The 19,006-nt window shown below is 41.3% G+C and overlaps 2 protein-coding genes across 2 annotated transcripts; both read left to right on the top strand.

Moving 5' to 3' along the window:
• The first annotated feature begins 5,661 nt into the window (after window positions 1–5,661).
• LOC138871508 (uncharacterized) lies at window positions 5,662–6,252 on the top strand. Its single transcript, XM_070149390.1, has one exon. The coding sequence runs from the start codon at window positions 5,662–5,664 to the stop codon at window positions 6,250–6,252; it is 591 nt and encodes a 196-aa protein (XP_070005491.1).
• Window positions 6,253–15,861: 9,609 nt separating this feature from the next.
• On the top strand, window positions 15,862–18,277 carry LOC104233061 (pentatricopeptide repeat-containing protein At5g15340, mitochondrial). The gene has a single exon (XM_009786369.2). It carries the CDS (start codon window positions 16,130–16,132, stop codon window positions 18,026–18,028), a length of 1,899 nt encoding a protein of 632 aa, XP_009784671.1. The 5' UTR covers window positions 15,862–16,129; the 3' UTR covers window positions 18,029–18,277.
• Window positions 18,278–19,006: the final 729 nt, after the last annotated feature.

Raw genomic sequence — 19,006 nt, 5'->3', positions numbered from 1 at the left:
AGAAGGCCACCTTGAAGGCCGAAAGTGTCGTGGAAAGAAAATATTTTTGCTTGATTGTATAACAATTGGTTTTGATTTGAGAGGTACCTTATAGGTGTTGTGATTTAAAAATGTGCAGTCCATGTTCAGGTATCATTATGATAATATAGTGCTTGTAATTATGAGATTAGTATTGTTGATATATACATTGTGGTTCTTTGTTGAGTTGTGGATAAGTTTTTAGGATGGTCTTGGTGGTTCTTTGGTAGGTGGATAGGACTAGTTACAAAGGAGACTACCGAAATTTTTGAAAATTTTAGGAGTTAGTCTAAATTTAGGGAATTGAGGTAGGTGAAAAAAAAGGGGACATATTGTGTTAAGCATTTAGGGAAGACTCTACTCCTTATTCGAGGACGAACGATCCCAATGGGGGAGAATGTAAGGCCCCGAAAAATTTTGCTAAGTAATTTAAGATTTCATGGTGCCAAGGTAGGCTAATTATTTTATTTTGTGTGCAAATAAGGATTCATGATATAATGGATGGTGTTTAGTTATACATACTAGTAATATTCGATGGTACTAACGTCCCTTTTGCTGGGGGCGCTACGTCTTTAAATGGATGTAGGTGTTTCTATAGCAGGCAGTGGTGGTCGCAGCTAGTGTCGCATCATCCTTTCAGCTGACTTGGTGAGCCCCACTTTGTTTCGGTGTCCTATTTCATCTGTATATCATGTCCTTTGTATTTGAGGTATAGCCGGAGCCTTGTTGCCGACATTTCCATATTATTCTTCAGTTGTATTTAGAGGCTCCGTAGACAGGTTTTGGGTAGTGTCGGATATTGGAATTAAAGTAGAAATATTGGTGTTTCGCAATGATGTATAAAATTTGTAATATCTTCAAAATTGTGACCAAAGTTGATAATGGAAATAAAATGGAATTGTTAATGACATGTTTATAGAATTTGATTTGGTGTACATTTCCTCTTTATTCAAAGACGAATTTGGGTAGTATGAAACCTAACAGGCTTTCTCAATTGGGTTTACTCTGTTGAGCGCCGGTCGCACTCCTCGGATTTTGGGGCGTGACAATTAAGGTCTAAAATGCTATGAGATGAAAAATTAAACATTTTATTATGATTTTTATATGGTTTAAAACACATCAAAATATGCATGAATAGATGCAAAACAAATTAGATAAAAGTAAAGAAAAATTCCTACAATTCTATGTAATAATTTAAAAAACTATTTTGGAATATTTTTAGGAGTAATTTGCATTAGGGAAACAATTCGGTGCTCACAGTCGAAAACTGTTCCTCAAAACAAAAAAAACTTCTTCATCGCGGTCGGCCGACAATAAAACACCAGTGGCACCGCAACTTGAGGAGTGCGTTCCTGGGGGGTTTGTCCTTACTTCCGACTTCAATGTCAAGAAAACTTCATCGGTCCCTGGTCAGTGCGAGCCAATGTCGAGATATATATACTCGATAACTGAGAGTGATCTCGAGCAGGTAAAGAAAGACTGCCATTGGAAAGACAAAGAGGTGGTGATTCCAGCCCCGGAAGAAGACATCACTACCCATGTGAAAGGGTTTCTAAGTGCTTACACTTACCCTTTCATGTTGGGCCCTGTCGATCCCGTCATCATTGATTTTTACCGTCAATATCAAATAACCCTAGGTCAGATCCATCTCTTTTTTTGGTGGATTGTCATTCTGCTTCGAGTTTTCGCAATCAAAGTCGAAGGGATGTCTTTCACCCTCGACCATCTCATCAAGTTGTACAGCCCCCGTCTCTATCGGGGCGGGTTAATAAGACTTTAATGTCGGGCTACCAAGGTGCTATTCTAGAACATAGATGAGGACAAGGATCGAGGATGGATGGGTCAGTTTGTTCGAGTGAAGACTTCCGACCTAATCTCGGCTGAGAAGATGCCATTTCCCGAGAAATGGAATATGAAGCGTAAGTACAATCCCACATATAGCTTCTATTTATTGTTTTGTTTCCTTTGCTTCTTCTCATTGACATCCATTTCTACGATGTAGCGGTCTCTTGGATGCTCGGTGCAATTCCGAACCTCGAGAGTTGGGTTTGGGACTTAGCTTCGACCTTTTCGTATGCAGAGCACTCATGGTGTGATTTGACAAAGGGCCGATGGGAGGCCAAAAATCATGGTAAGCACCTTTTCACGTTTTTGATGATTTTTCACTAAAATGTTTCTTTTCATACTTACTTGATTTCCTTTCATACAGGCCTCGGACAAGATGCTATCATGAGGCCTCCGTCCGGGGGGAGGAGGTTTCGCCCCCCGCTCCGAAACCAGCAAAGGATAAAAAGAGAAAAAGGGTCTCAAACTTCGAGGACACGAAGCCCAAGAAAATTAAAGCTCGTAAGCTGAAGAATGACACCGTACCTCTGCCTGCTGATGTAGCTCAGCGACTAAGCGAGTCACCCGAGTGAGGAAAAACACTAAGGCCCCAAAGATCGTTGAGTCGGTTAGGGTTGAAGAGATTCAGCCTCGAAACAAGGATATCTCGGAAGAGGGACCGAGCAAAGTCCCCAGATCAAGATCATCAAAGACTGAAGATGTCTCCCTCCAAAATGAGCAATCAGTGGGTATGCCTGAAGGGGCTGGCTCTGAGGCCCTTCAAAATGAAGAGAATGCCCCAAGTGACTTGCTTAGGTCAATAGAAATTGGCGATTCGCCGACCCTCCCTACATTTTCTAAGGGGGAAATTCAGGAAGCCCATGCCATGGGGACCCCCAATGTGGAAGGAGCCACGGAGGGGAGGACCTTTTCAGTGGTTGCTTTAGAGGAGTTAAATATGCTACCGACCTGAGTGATGCATCGAGTCTCTTTGATGAGGCTCAATGAATCCTAAGTTGGGTAAGTCTCAACTCCCCTCATCGATATCACACTTGCATTTAATTCGTCTTGCCTAATTTCCTTTCTTTTTTCATAGGCCTTGACACTTCATCCAGATTTTTATAAATCTCGGGTAGAGCTTAGCCGATGAGATGCCGATTTTCAAAGGCTCACGGAGGAGAGAAATTCCCTCAAACTTCTCAGCGAGCAAAAAGAAGAGGAGATCAAGGACCTCCCAGCCGAATTGGCCATAGCTCATAAAGAGCAGACCGACTTGATTAAGCAGGTAATGAAAATCTTAGAAGCTCAATATATCAGTTCGGGGATGATGACTAATACTTCGATCCTACAAATTTAGCAGAAGGTTGAAAAGATTAAACAGCTCCGTGAGGAGGTCAACATGATGAGGGCGGAGACCTTGGGGTAGAAACAAAGCATGGAATGCCTTGCCTCGAAAAAAAATGTTGCTCGAGCTCAATTGTCATAGCCCGAAAGTCATCTCCAAAGAATAAAGGAGAAGAGCTCAGCTCAAGCCAAGAAAATAGAGGAGCTCGAGGCTTGTTTGGCCGCCGAACTTGCAAAGGTTACATCTGAAGCAGAAAAAATAAAGGTTGACGCGTAGATGATCATGTCCGTCTACCAATCTGATGCTGAAGCTATTGAAGTTGCTCAAGCTTGAGCAAAGAAAGTTGTTGATACCTCTCAGACTCGAGCATACTGGGTTGTGGAGCTTGCCAAGTGCCAGTCCCGAAGGGAAACTCTCGAGGAAATCCAAGCCCGTGGCTTCGATCTCTCAACAGAGATCAAAAATGCAAAAGAACTTAAAGTTGAAGCCAGAGCACTGGTCTCTTCTGATGATGATGATTCCGGAAGTGTGAGTGGATCTGAGAGTGAAAAAGATCTCGATGGCGAAGATGTAGCTCCCGGAGAAAATTAGGCACTTAGGTTTTTTTTTCGTTTTTGAATTTCTGTGTAGGACCCTGATTAGTCCTTGTAAATATTTCGTATATACAAAATATCTCTTTGCTTTCTAACATGTCTTTATTCCAATTTCTGCTTTGTGAAAATTATGCTTCGTTCATGCCTTGTGAAAATTTTGTTCATGAGTACGATACTAAGGCGATTTGATCAGAGCCGGACTAATGTAGTCTTTATAGTCGAGTGAGTACTTGCTCGAACTCAAAGTAGGATGACCCTTAGGTTTTAGTTGAGTGAGGATGACTTCTCGAACTCAAAAATAAAACGGCCCCTAGGCTCTTGAATTAGGCCAATATGGCCTTAAAAGAATGGCTCATTTCCCTTTTTGGCTTAAAAGAGTTAATCATATAAAAATTTGTTGTGCCTTAACATAAGATTGTTTCGAGAGTACGAACAATCTGGTACCCCTTTTAGGGTTTTCGAGGGTTGATGTTATCGAAACCCTTTGTAACTTTGCCTAGGATAGCCTTTTTAATCAGTTTTGTGAAAATATTAGAAGGCCTATTTTTATTACGGAATCCAGACGTCTCTGAGCCATGTTAGTTTGGCATAGCCTTTAATTGGGATTTGCCTCTTGGGCTTATTTACTAGTTACACTTCGAACTTGTTTGAAGTGTCAGTCCCTGAGTGGGGTTTTCGTGGCCTATAAAAATGAGGGTTGCCTTTTTAAGGTCGTATGAGACAATTCCCAGGTTCTACTCAAGGGAGTTGGTACCTCCCGTTTTCATGTTTCCCTCTGTTGTGTTAGTTGTGTTAGTTGAATTGTTGTAGTCTGAGTTCTTATCAGTTTGTTCACCACATTAGTGTGCCTGTAGTGGCATCTTGTCTTCTTCTAGTTTGATTTGTTGTGTGTGTTAGTGACTCCCCTTAGTTCGTTGGAGGTATAGTGGCTGTAGTCTGGGATGGTCGAGTGTGCTCATGTCCTCAGGGGGTGCGAGGGGTGGGTCGGGAGATAGGGAGGGGGTTAGGGGTGGGTTGGAAGGCAAGGGAAGTAAAGGGAATAAGGGTGTTTATCGGTTGCGAATTAGGTCATGGAACGTAGGTACATTGACAGGTAAGTCTATAGAGTTGGCGAAGATCCTCCAGAAGAGAAGGATCAATATACCGTGTGTCCAGGAGACAAGCTGGGCAGGGTCGAATGCGAGGGACGCGGACGGGTATAAGCTTTGGTACTCAGGAACCTAGAAGGGTAAGAATGGAGTGGGTATTTTGGTGGATAGGGAACTTAGACAGTCTGTGGTTGAGGTTAGACGAGTGAATGATAGGTTGATGATTATTAAGTTAGTGGTAGGTCAGTGCACCCTCAATGTCATTAGCGCCTATGCGCCTCATGCGGGCCTAGACGAGGAGGTTAAAAGACGTTTTTGGGAGGGGTTAGATGAGATTGTACGTCAGGTACCACCTGCTGAGAAGTTATTTATAGGAGGAGATTTCAATTGTCATATTGGGTCAAAAGTAGGTGGGTATGACGAAGTACATAGAGGCTTCGGTTTTGGGGAGAGGAATGGAGGAGGAACCTCGTTACTGGATTTCGCTAAGGCTTTTGGGTTGGTGATTGCAAACTCTATCTTTTCGAAGAGGGATGAGCATTTGGTTACTTATTAGAACGCGGTGGCAAAGATTCAGATTGACTATCTCCTCATCAGGAGGTGTGACAGAGGGTTGTACAAGGATTTCAAGGTGATTCCAGGTGAGATACTCGTGACACGGCATAGGCTCTTTGTGATGGACGTTGGTATTGTGGTGAAAAGGAGGAAAATGTCTGCTCGAGGAAGACCGAGAATCAGGTGGGGAGCCTTAACTAAGGATAAAGCCCAAGAGTTGTAGGGGTGGTTGTCGGCGATGGGAGCTTGGAGGAGAAGTGGTGACGCGAACACTATGTGGTCAACGACAGAAGACTGTATAAGAGAGGTTGCGAGAGAGGTGTTAGGGGTCTCAACGGGCGTCTCCGGCAGGCACAAAGGTGACTGGTGGTGGAATGAAGTGGTACAAGGTAAAGTGGAAGCAAAGAAAGAGGCGTACCGGTTGTTAGTGGGCAGCATAGGCGAGGAGGAGAGGCGAGCATGCATAGATAGGTATAAGGTAGCTAGGAAGGAAGCGAAGCTGGCGGTCACGGAGGCTAAGACTGCGGCTTATAGTCGTATGTATGAGGAGCTAGGGGAAAAAGGTGGGGAGAAGAAGTTATTTCGGCTGGCTAAGCGGAGAGAGAGGAAAGCTCGAGATTTAGACCGAGTGAGATGCATCAAGGATGATGATGGTAGAGTATTGATGGAAGATTCCCAGATTAAGAGGAGATGGCAGACTTACTTTCAAAAACTTCTTAATGAAGTAGGGATCGGGATATTGTGCTTGGTGAATTGGAGCATTCCGAGAGTCACAGTGACTCTAGGTACTGCAGGCGCATCAAGGTTGAGGAGGTCGCGGGAGCTATGAGTAAGATGAGTAGGGGCAAAGTGACCGGGCCTGACGAGATTCCAGTAGAATTTTGGAAGTGTGTGGGGAAAGCAGGTTTGGAGTGGTTGACTAGGTTGTTGAATGTTATTTTTAAGGCAAAGAGGATGTCGGAAGAGTGGAGGTGGAGTACGATGGTCCCACTATATAAGAACAAGGGTGATATCCAGAGCTGTAACAATTATAGGGGTATCAAATTACTGAGTCATACTATGAAAGTATGGGAGAAGGTGGTCGAAGTAAGGTTGAGGATGACGGTGTTCGTTTCCGACAACCAGTTTGGTTTCATGTCGGGTCGTTCTACTACAGAAGCTATACAGCTTGTTAGGAGGTTGGTTGAACAGTACAGTGATAGGAAGAAAGACCTGCACATGGTGTTTATTGACCTAGAAAAAGCGTATGATAAGGTTCCTAGAGAAGTTCTTTGGAGAAGCTTGAAGGCAAAAGGCGTGTCGGTTCCCTACATTATGGCGATTAAGGACATGTATGATGGGGCGAAGACTCGGGTTAGGATAGTAGGAGGCGACTCTGAGGATTTTTCGGTTGTTATGGGGCTACACCAAGGTTTTGCGCTCAGTCCGTTCCTATTCGCCCTGGTGATGGACGCGTTGACACATCACATTCAAGGGGATGTGTCATGGTGCATGCTATTCGTCGATGACATAGTTCTGATTGATGAGTCGTGAACCGGTGTTAACGAGAGGATGGAGGTTTGGAGACAGGCTCTTGAATCTAAAGGTTTCAAGCTTAGCAGGACAAAGACGGAATACCTGGAGTGTAAGTTCAGTACTGAGCAGAGGGAAGTGGGCGTGGATGTGAGGCTGGAATCACAGGTCATCCCGAGTAGAGGCAGCTTCAAGTACCTTGTGTTGGTTATCCAGGAGGGAGGGGAGATCGACGACGATGTTACACACCGTATTGGGGTAGGATGGATGAAGTGGAGATTAGCATCTGGAGTATTGTATGACAAGAGAGTGCCACTGATACTCAAAGGTAAATTGTATAAAGCGGTGGTTAGGCAGGCCATGATGTATGGGGCTGAGTGTTGGCCGGTTAAGAAATCACATATCCAGAGGATGGAGGTAGCGGAAATGAGGATGTTGAGGTGGATGTGCAGGCATACTAGGATGGATAAGATTAGGAATGTTGAAATTCGGGAGAAGGTATATGTGGCTCCCATTGATGACAAGATGTGGGAAGCAAGGGTCAGATGGTTCGGGCATGTTCAGAAGAGAAGCCCGAATGCTCTGGTAAGGAGGTGCGAACATCTGGTTGTGTAGGGCACGAGGAGAGGTAGAGGGTGGCCTAAGAAGTATTGGGGGGAGGTGATTAGGCAGGATATGGCGAGGCTTCAGATTTCCGAGGCATGGCACTTGATAGGAACATGTGGAGGTCGAGTGTTAGGGTTGTAGGTTAGGAGGTAGTTGAGTCTTGTCTTATACCATATCTTTGTGAGACTACTTTGGTAGGGATACTATTTTGCTTTTGCCTTGCTTTGGATCATTTTTCTTGATTTTTGTTTCTATTTGTCATATTTGTTTCATATTATTTTGGTGGTGTTACTAATATTGTCTTCTTTTGTCTTTTTGTCTTCTTGAGCCGAGGGTCTTTTGAAAACAGCCTCTCTACTCCTTCGGGGTAAGGGTAAGGTCTGCGTACATACTACCCTCCCGAGACCCCACTAGTGGGATTTTACTGGGTCGTTGTTGTTGTTGATGATGACCTCGTGATTTTAGTAGTTTGATTTCATTGATTTTTCGAATGGCAATCCCTGAGTACGGGGTAAGTTGTTTGGACTTCAGTTATTATCGGCCCTTAAGCCTATTTTCACAATAGACCAAAAGTATGAAATTGTAAAATAAAAAATTTTTGTACGCCATGAAATATTCGTCAAGGAAAAATACCTTTCTCAATAGATATTCAGCAAGAAAAAATACTTTTCTCAATAGATTATACATGCGTACATGTTTTCCTTTAGGGCTCTAGTAATCTAAATAGGCAAGGATCATTTGACCGTTTGGCCCTTATAAAGTTTTACCTATCAAGACCCTATTGAAACGAAGTACCTTCCTTGTAGCAAAGTTAACATCCAAGGGTGATGCCCCCCAATATTCGAGGTCGATTGTAAAGAAGCCTCAGATACTGTTGAGTTACTCTAATTTAGCACGAACGATGGTTGCCTCATTAAAAACCTCACCGGAAAAACCCGCTTGGGACAAAAATCGGACTAAGGAAAAAATGTGCAACGCGTGCATTCAGACCTAAGGACTTTTTGATGAAGGATACTTTGATATCTTTGATGGGACACCAACAATTGGTTAGTATAAAATATAAACGAAAATGGAGAAGGCCATACCTTAATAGTAATATCGTTTGAGGAGTGATACGTTCCAATTGTTTGGTAAATGCTCGCTGTCTATTGTGCCAAGTTTGTAGGACCCCGATTTTGAAGTGTCGAAGATTCGCTCTTTGATTATAATTCCTTTCGATCAGCTATTTCTGTGGGGCCATTCGAACAAGGGCGGCTTCCCGTCTTTCATCTAGCAATTCGAAGCTCATATTCATAGCCTCGTGATTTGACTCTTTCGTTGCATACCGAAACCTGAATCTAGGTTCCCCGACTTTGATCAGGATCATAGCTTCGTCACCGTAGACTAAAGAGAATGGTGTTTTCCCCATACTGGATTTCGACATTGTTCGATACGCCTAAAGGACCTCAAGCAATATTTCTCTCCATTTTCCTTTAGCTTCATTCAATATTTTCTTCAGACTTTGGATGACGGTCTTGTTTGTTGATTCGGACTATCTGTTCCCACTAGGATGATACGGCATTGATAGGATCCTTTATATTTTGTGGATTTCGAAAAACTTTGTCACTTTGTTGTCGACGAATTGCTTTCTATTGTCGCACACGATCTTGGCAGGCATTCCGAATCGGCATATAATGTGGTCCCAGATGAAGTCTATGACTTCTTTTTCTCTGACTTTCTCAAAGGCATGTCCTTCAACCCACTTAGAGAAATATTCAGTCATAAACAAAATAAATTTAGCTTTACCTGGGGCCGATGGTAGAGGGCCGATTATAACTATCCCCTATTTCATGAACGGCCATGGGGACAGGACTGAGTGGAGTTGCTCCCCGGGTTGGTTGATCATCGGCGCATACCTTTGACATTTGTTGCACTTTCGAACAAATTCTTTAGTGTCTTTTTCCATATCAGCCCAATAGTATCCTGCTCTGATGACTTTGTGAACTAATGACTCGGCACCGGAATGATTTCCACAAGTGCCCTCATGAATTTCTCATAGAACTTATTTGGTGCCTCCTGGTCCGAAACATTTTGCTAATGGTCCATCGAACGTTCTCCTATACAGTGTTCTATCCTCAGCCAATGTGAATCGTGCGGCCTTCATATGTAGAGTCCTTGATTCTTTAGGATCCGATGGAAGCCTCCCGTTCTTTAGGTATTTGATGTACTTATTCCTCTAATCCCATGTTAGACTTGTGGAGTTTATCTCGGCGTGTCCATCTTCGATTACTAACCTTAAAAGTTGTACGATAGTCCTCGAGCTAAGTTCATCATCTTCGATCGACGTCACTAAATTTGCAAGGGCATCGGCCTCGCTATTTTGCTCTTGAGGTACGTGTTGTAGGGTCCATTCTTTAAATCTACGTAGAGACACTTGTAGTTTGTCAAAGTACCTCTACATTCGATCTTCTCGAACCTCGAAAGTCCTGTTTACTTGATTTACCACAAGTTGGGAGTCGCATTTGGCCTCGATGACCTCCGCTCTCAAGCTCTTAGCTAGCTCGAGACATGCAATCATGGCCTCATACTTGACCTCATTGTTAGTTAATTCCGAAGTTTTGATAGACTGTCTAATTGTACTACCTGTGGGTAGCTTCAAAACAATGCCTAGCCCGAACCCCTTCACATTCGAAGCGTCGTCTGTGAAGAGGGTCCACACCCCCGATAATGTACCTGACTTTAATAATAGTTCCTTTTCAACCTCGGGTATGTGGGCTGGCATGAAGTCGGCCACGAAGTCTACCAAGATTTGAGACTTGATGGCCATTCGGGGTTGATACTCGATATCGTACCCGCTGATCTCGATGGACCATTTGGCCCGAGAGTTCGGGCTTGTGAAAATTTTTGCAAAAGGGGTAAGTGGTTACAACACAAATTGGGTGACATTGAAAATATGGCTTTAATTTCCTAGAGGCGCTTATTAAAGCAAGCGCTAATTTCTCTAAGTGTGGGCACCGAGTCTCGGCTTCACCTAGGGTCCGACTAACATAATAAATCGGAAATTGCATACCTTGCTCTTCTCGAACTAAGACCTCACTTACTGTTATCTCTGAAACCTCTAAGTATAAGTAAAGTTGCTTGTCCGCCTTTAGGGTGCGAAGCAATGGCGGGCTCGATAGGTAGCGTTTGAGTTCCTCCAAAGCCTGTTGACATTCCGGGGTCCATGCAAAATTTCTATTTTTCTTAAGTAGTGAGAAGAACCGATGACTCCTATTTGAGGACCTCAGAATAAATCGACCCAGGGTGGCTATGCGTCCCGTTAACCTTTGTACAACCTTGACATTATCAACAACTATGATGTCTATGATTGCCTTGATTTTATCGGGGTTGATTTAGATTCCCCCATTCGATACCATAAAGCCGAGGAACTTGCCCGAGCCGATCCTTAATGCACATTTCTCCGGGTTAAGCTTCATATTGTACTTTCTCAGTATGTCGAAGGTCTCCTGCAAATGTTTCAAATGGTCCTCTTCTCGTAGGGACTTAACTAGCATATCATCAATATAAACCTCCATTGATTTACCTATTTGTTCTTCGAACATTCGATTTACTAGGCATTGATAAGCAGCACCAGCATTTTTTAGTCCGAACGGCATTACATTATAACAACAGGTGTTGTATGTAGTAATAAACGAAGGTTTTCCTGATCCTCTGGGTTCATTTGTATTTGATTGTACCCAGAGTAGGCATCGAGAAAACTAAGGATCTCGTGGTTGGCCATGGCATCGATCATGTGATCTATATTCGGCAAAGGAAAGGAATCTTTAGGGAATGCCTTGTTTAAATCCTTATAGTCTATGTACATTCTAAGTTTGTTTCCCTTTTTAGGGGCTACAACTACGTTTGCTAATCATTCGGGATATTTTACCTCCCGAATGGATCCTATATTGAGAAGTTTTGTTACCTTGTCCTTGATGAATGCATGTTTTACCTCGGACTGAGGTCTTCTCTTTTGTTTTACCGGGCAGAACTTTGAGTCCAAGCTCAGTCGATGCATAGTGATTTCATCCCTGTCCTATCTAGGTAGGACCAAGCAAAACAAGCCATGTTATTTAAAAAAATTTGAACGAGTTTTTTCCTGAGCTCGGGAGTTAAACATGTGCCCAGGTATACCTTTCAATCGGGCAGATGCTCGATCCAACACGATTTGTTCCAGCTCTTCGACCGTTGACTTCGTTGCATCTGAATCATCGGGGGTTATGAAGGTTCGAGGTATTATATAATCATAAGCCTTGATAGTTTCCTGCTCATCCGATCGGGCTGAGGTCGATGACTGTTATTGTTATTGGACCTCTCGTTTTCCCTTTGACTCCAATTACTTTGTCGATGAAGGCGCTGACACTGGTACTACATCATCGATTGCAAACATTTCTTTGGCAGCGAGTTTTTCACCTTACACCGTTTTGATTCCTTCTGATGTTGGGAACTTCAGGACTTGATGAAGCATCGAGGGAACTGCCCTCTTGTTATGGATCCAAGGCCTCCCGAGCAATGCATTGTACCTCATGTCTCCTTCGATTACATGGAACTTTATTTCCTGGATGGTCTCGGCCACGTTTACTGCAAAATGATTTCCCCTTTGGTGGTTTCACTTGCCATGTTGAAGCCATTAAGTGCCCAAGCTGCGGGCACGATTTGATCTTGGAGGCCGAGACGCTTGATCGGATAATATTTGTCGATCTTCCTGAATCAATTAACACATGTTTAACTTGAATTTTATTCATAAGGATAGATATTACCAGTGCGTCGTTGTGAGGTTGTTCGATCCCTTCTGCATCCTCATCGTTGAAAGACAAGGTTTCTTCTGGTAAATAGTCCTAGGTTCATTTTTCCCTTGTGATTGTCATTGTGGTGCGTTTGAATACCGATCCTTGAGGAATATCGACCCCTCCAACGATCATATGAATTATATGTTGTGGCTCTTCCTGATCGTTTTGCCTGTTCGAATCCCTATTTTTGAAGTTATTTTTGGCCCGATCGCTTAAGAATTCCCAAAGGTAGCCCTCGTTGAATAAGCGAGCTACCTCCTCCCTCAGTTGTCTGCAGTATTCGATTTTATGTCCATGGGTACCATGGTATTTGCATATTTGATTAGGGTTCCTTTAAGCTGGATTTGTTTGTAGGGGTCTGGGCTATCCAGTATCCTTGATCCGTCTAATGGTTGACACAATACCTGATGCATCGATGTTGAAGTTGTATTCTAAAAGTCGTGGTGCTTCTGTGGGCTCTACATGTTTATCAAAGTCATTTTTACTCATGAACCCTTGGGATCTCTGTCCTCAATCATTTCGAACGGGATTACATCTTGGGCCGCTATTTTTATGATCTGCATTGTATGGATGGTAACGATCTTTGTTCGATCGGGGTTCTCTATCGATGTCCCTTTGAATTCTATCAACGGGTCTATTTGAGTAAACGGAATCGGAAGGGGTTCCCAATTGATCATCCTCGGCCCTGATCTTTGATTGATATCGATTATGTACATCGACCCAAGGTCACAACTGGATATTCAATCAAATTTTGCTTTAGTTGTCGTAATGCTATCGAACTTCGCTCATTCAAACCTTGAGTGAAGGCTTGGACAGCCCCATCATCAGTGACCAGGGGTAGGTAGGTCCATGTGTTCCATTTGGAACCGAGATACGAATTCCCTTAACATTTCATTGTCCTTTTACTCACTTTGAAGAGGTCTGACTTCTTAGTCGCAACCTTTATTGCTCCGACGTGTGCCTTTACGAACGAATTAGCAAGCATTGCGAAGGAATCGATGGAATTGGGCGGCAAATTGTGGTACCATATCATCGCCCCTTTCGATAAAGTCTCTCCAAACCTTTTCAAGAACGGATTCAATCTCATCGTCTTCTAAGTCATTCCCCTTTATTGCGCATGTATAAGAAGTAACGTGCTCATTAGGGTCGGTGGTCCTATTGTATTTGGGAATTTCTGACATATGGAATTTCTTCAGAATGGGCTTCGGAGCCGCACTTGGCGGGAAAGGCTTTTTCACGAATTTCTTCGAATCCAAACCCTTTAAAATTGGGGGTGCCCTCGGTATTTGGTCAACCCGTGAGTTGTACGTTTCTACCTTTTTTCATTAGCCTCGATTTTCTTTTCACCTGATTCGATCCGTTTAGTGAGTTCCTCGAGCATCTTCATAATGGCGGGGTCAGTCCCCGATTCATTGGCGTTTGATTTCTCCGATGCATGTTCGACTCTACGAACGACCTCTTGTGATATTTCGAGCTCAATTCTGCTTGGTGCTCGATTCTGATTTTGGAGTTGCGCTATCGCAACTTGCTGAGTTTGCAACATTTCAAATATCATTCGAAGACTAATTTCGTCGTTTTCACCACTCGGTGCGTTCTGATCAGCTGCTCTGGCATCTCTGTGGATGCTATTTTCATGGTCGACGCCCAAATTCCCATTGATGGCAATATGAGAGCTGACATCGACTGGGTCTGCGATCGGTGGTCAATTGGGGTTGATTGGAGGTACTCCGTTTCCCGGGGCGACTATGTTTTCGTTCTCGCCATGAAGACCAAGGCCCTCATCTGTGTGAGTGGGTGCTACTTGAGAGTTTGACATGTTGATTCCTGAAATCAAATACACTTATGAGAACAAGCATAAAGCAGTGTGTATTATGGGAATTAATACCAGACAATCACTATTATCCTTAGCCCCACGGTGGACGCCAAACTGTTTACCCTAAAAATTAGATAACAATTAAACTTATTATGTGGTTTTAAGGACACTTAATTTCACCTAATATCAATTGATGAATATGAAGATTAGTAATAGAAATTAACAATAAGATAAGGGAAATCAGTGTTTGAATGGAATTCAGCCCTCGAGTTTTGAATACCCTCGAACTGATCGATGCAAGAACAGTTAAAAAAGTAACAATTTGATGAACAAGAATATAAGCTTGAAAGTATTGTATTGCTTTGATATGCGTGAATGTAAGGTGCTTACAAAATAATTAGAACCCTCTTTATATAGTAGATGAATCCTATCTATGGTACAATTCTAATTACGGAAGTAAATCCCATGATCAGCCTAAACGACCGCCCTTGATTTGATCTGTTCCCAGATTTTTGCCATGATCTTCGATCAGTCATGGATATCGCGCTTTTTAGGTATCGCGCTTTGCTCGAAGTCTACCCTATTTGGTATCGATCGTTGGCGGCCTCAATCTTGACAGGCACTTCGATTCTCGAACTCGGTACCTTGTCCTCGTGCTTTGATCTGATCCAGTGCGGGGCCGACCTTTGGTGCAATTCCCTGGCCTCGATCAAATAGTAAAATCGGGTAGGCTCGGTTTTAACCGTATACAAAAATACACATAAAATCTTTACTTTCCTCCCAATTTTATCTCCAAAGTACATACACGTAAAATAAACTCAATTAAACACAAATATAGTATAATTTAGCATTAAAGCACCAAAATATAAAGTAAGTAATGCACTAAGGGGTCGTTTGGTAGGGTGCATAAGAATAATGCTGAATATAATGTATTAGTAATGTTGGTATTAGTTATGCTTGCATTAGTTATGCTGACATATTTTTTATCCATTGTTTGTTTTGATGTATTAATGCATTACATAATTTCTAAAAGAATTGATTGTTTACAAAAGTGCCCTCAAAACCACTCCATCACTCTAACTTTTTAAAAGAAACATATGTTGAGAAATGTTTTTATGTGAAAAAGTTTAAAAAAATTATTTGATTTGTCTACCTATATTATAATATAGAACTAAAATTTATTTATAAAAAAGAAAATATGCTAAGTATTTATTTATTTAGTAGAGATATAATTTTATTTCTCACTATTTGGATTATTTTAAACTTGCATTAATATAATAACTAGCATATTTTAATCAAGCATAAATTTGAAGTGACAATTTTATTTTTAACTAAGCTAATTCATGCATTAAAACCCATTGCATTGCTAGTACCCATGGTTTTCTATGCATTAGTTATGCATAGAATGTATAACTAATGCTTGCATAACTAATGCATAGGTTCAAAATATCTATCAAACAAAGTATTATTTATACTCACAGCCAATGCATGCATTATTTTAGTTAATACATCCTACCAAACGACCCCTAAAAATATAGAAATTACAGCCAAACATCACCTACAATTTAGTAGTTAGATTTGTCTTTCCTCCAACCTATCAGATTTAAGTAACAACCTAGTTAAGTTTGAGACCTCTAATTAAATTGATTAATACCGCTACAAATTTTCACCTTGATTCGCAGTTTCAACAACCTCAGATTGTTCATAATTAATGGAGCATCTAACTTATGAGAAATCATTCACAGCATCGTTTTTTTCATCAAACAGGAAAAAGGAAAATACTTGAATACATTTTGCTTCTAATTACGTTAGACTAAAATAGCAATGCTCTCTGCTTGGTCCCAAAAAAAAAGGCCATAAATAGATGTATTTTAAAAGACATCATTAACTTACCAAAAGTTAATCCCAAAATTCTGTTAAACTGATAGCGTATCACCTCTAAACGCCGTCCCACTTTATATTTTCTCATGATATGGCGAACCGAGTGTACTCTCTCATTGCTGGCTCGCCACTATCGGACCCTTTTCAGAACTTGCGCTCGATATCTAGCTTTGGACGTGGGACAAAAGCTCCACGCTTCCGTTGTCACCGCAGGCCTCGAATCCTCCCCAAACACATTTATCCGTAATGCTATTCTCCACATGTATGCAGCGTGTGGGTGTGCTCTCTCAGCACGTAAGGTGTTTGATAAAATTCCGCTCTCATACAAAGACACTGTCGACTGGACAACATTGATGGGCTGCTATGCACACGGAAGGTTGCCCCTTGATGCCCTCAGCTTGTTTGTTGATATGAGGAAGAGCAACGTTTCGATTGATGAATTCACTATGGTTATTGTGTTCCTTGCATGCGCGAAATTGGGGTGTGATCAATTTGGAGTTCAGGGACATGGTTGTTTGGTCAAAATGGGGTTTAGTTCAAGTATTAAAGCATGTAATGCTGCTATGGATATGTATGTGAAGTGCGGGTTAATCGATAAGACAAGAAGGATTTTTAATGAGATGGGAGAAAAGAGTCTGGTTTCTTGGACTGTGCTCTTGGGGGGATTGGTGAAGTGGGAAGGTTTTGAAAATGCAAGGTTGTTGTTTGATCAAATGCCTGAGAGAAATGAAGTAGCTTGGACAATAATGATTGCAGCGTATATTGAGAACGGCTTAACCAAGGAAGCTTTTGGGCTCCTACGTAACATGGTATTTGAATCTGGATTTGAGTTGAATTTTGTGACACTTTGTTCATGGTTATCAGCTTGTGCACAGTCAGGGAATGTGATGTTGGGTAAATGGGTACACATGTATGCTTTGAAGATGATAAAACATGAAATTGATATAATGGTGGCAACTGCCTTGATTAATATGTATGCTAAATGTGGGAGGATTGATGATGCTTTTCGAGTTTTCAAGGTGATGCCTCGAAGGAACGTAGTTACCTGGAATACCATGCTAAGCGGACTGGCAATGCAGGGAAAGGGAGATATGGTATTGCATTTGTTTGCTCAGATGGTTAGAGAGGTCAAACCAGATGATGTAACATTTACAGCTGTGTTAAGTGCTTGTAGTCACTCAGGTTTAGTTGTTCAAGGTCGACACTTATTCTATAGCCTTGAATCATCATATGGAATAAAGCCTTCTGTAGAGAACTATTCTTGCATTGTGGATCTTTTAGGTCGGGCAGGACATCTTGAAGAAGCAGAGTCCATAATCAGAGGAATGCCGATTGCCCCCAATGAAGTTGTTTTGGGATCACTATTGGGGTCCTGCAGTGTCCATAAAAACCTTGAGCTGGGGAAATGCCTAATGAAAGAGCTGGTCCAAATGTATCCTGATAATACCGAGTATCATGTCTTGCTTTCCAATATGTACTCTTTAGCTGGAAAAAATGACGAGGCAGATTCTATTCGAGTAGTTCTTAGAAACAGAGGCATAAGAAAAGTGCCTGGCATGAGTTCTATTTATGTCGGTGGCCAAATCCATTGCTTCAGTGCAGGAGATACATTGCATCTGCAAAGTCAAGAGATATATATGATGTTGGATGAGATGATTCGAAAAATAAGATTGGCTGGCTATGTACCAGACACGGCCTGCCAAAAGTTTTCAGGATCTGATAATGGTGAGTATTACAGTAACAGCCATGAGGAGAAGGAACAAGCATTGTTCACTCACAGCGAGAAGTTGGCTGTTTGTTTTGGGCTCATAAGTATACCGGCTGGCATGCCTCTCTATATTTTCAAGAATTTAAGGATATGCCGAGATTGTCATTCAGCCATGAAGATTGTTTCCAAAGTATACAATAGACAAATTGTAATAAGAGATCGTAGTCGCTTTCACTGTTTCAAGCTAGGTTCATGCTCTTGTTCTGACTATTGGTGACAGAGCCAAAAGGATGTTAAATGGAAAGAGAAAAATCTACAAATAGTTTGTTTGTTCATTTATATAATTGTCAATTTCAAATCAATATGAATATTCTAGTTGTGGTTGATTTGGCTCTTTGAGGACTGTTCAGCGAGGTGGTAAGGAAGTAGTAGGAATGGGTAATTTTGAGAGAGGATTTATAAGATAGATAAACATATGCTCTATAGCTTATAGTAGTATGTATTACACATTTATCTCCTCTTCCTGCTTAACTCCTATCAGCGTCAATTGGTTTTGTGATTTATTACAATCTTTTTAGTTTTATGTCAAACCTTCCGAGAGATAAAAAATTCTTTACAGGGTTATTTTCTTATATTCAAATTGGAAAGGCTTATATTAAACTGTTTCCTAGCTCCTTAGAACAGATCTCTCTGTATAACTAAGCAAACTAGTCTTAGGGTACGCACTTTGCGCGTGTATCCAAATCAGTGAATACACTCTTTTAAAACACTATATGAATAGTACTAAGCAGTATGTTGATTTATAACTAAAACTTAATGCAAACACTTGTGAGCACGTGATTTTTGCCCTATATGAATTATTCCCATAAATTCAAGAAAAATAAAAAATTTCCATTATTTGCAATTTCGTAGATTTTCGTAATATTTTTTGTTATTGTTTGCATTTGTCTGTGCATGTTTATTTTATTTAATTCATGAAAATACAAAAATACATTGCATTTGCATTTAGGATCTAATTTTGCATTCTTGAGTTAATTAGTAATTTAGCGTTTTATAAAAATGGAAAAATCACAAAAAAATAACTTATTTTTGCATTTTTTATTTTTAGTTTCGAATTTTGGTAGTTTTTCTTTAATTTGGTATTTAATTAGTTGTGGTAATTGTTATTTAGAGTTAGGTAATTTAATTTGACTAGGGATTAATCTAGGTTTGTTTTTATTTTAATTTAGTTTAAAAAGAATTAAAAGAAATTGAA

This window comes from Nicotiana sylvestris, chromosome 6 (assembly GCF_000393655.2).
Source record: "Nicotiana sylvestris chromosome 6, ASM39365v2, whole genome shotgun sequence".
NCBI lineage: Eukaryota > Viridiplantae > Streptophyta > Magnoliopsida > Solanales > Solanaceae > Nicotiana > Nicotiana sylvestris.
This window is presented reverse-complemented; position numbering and strand designations above follow the sequence as displayed.

Excerpts from the sequence above, each read along its gene's own strand:
- LOC138871508 (XM_070149390.1), top strand. The coding sequence starts at position 5,662 with ATGGGAGCTTGGAGGAGAAGTGGTGACGCGAACACTATGTGGTCAACG.
- LOC104233061 (XM_009786369.2), top strand. The coding sequence starts at position 16,130 with ATGATATGGCGAACCGAGTGTACTCTCTCATTGCTGGCTCGCCACTAT.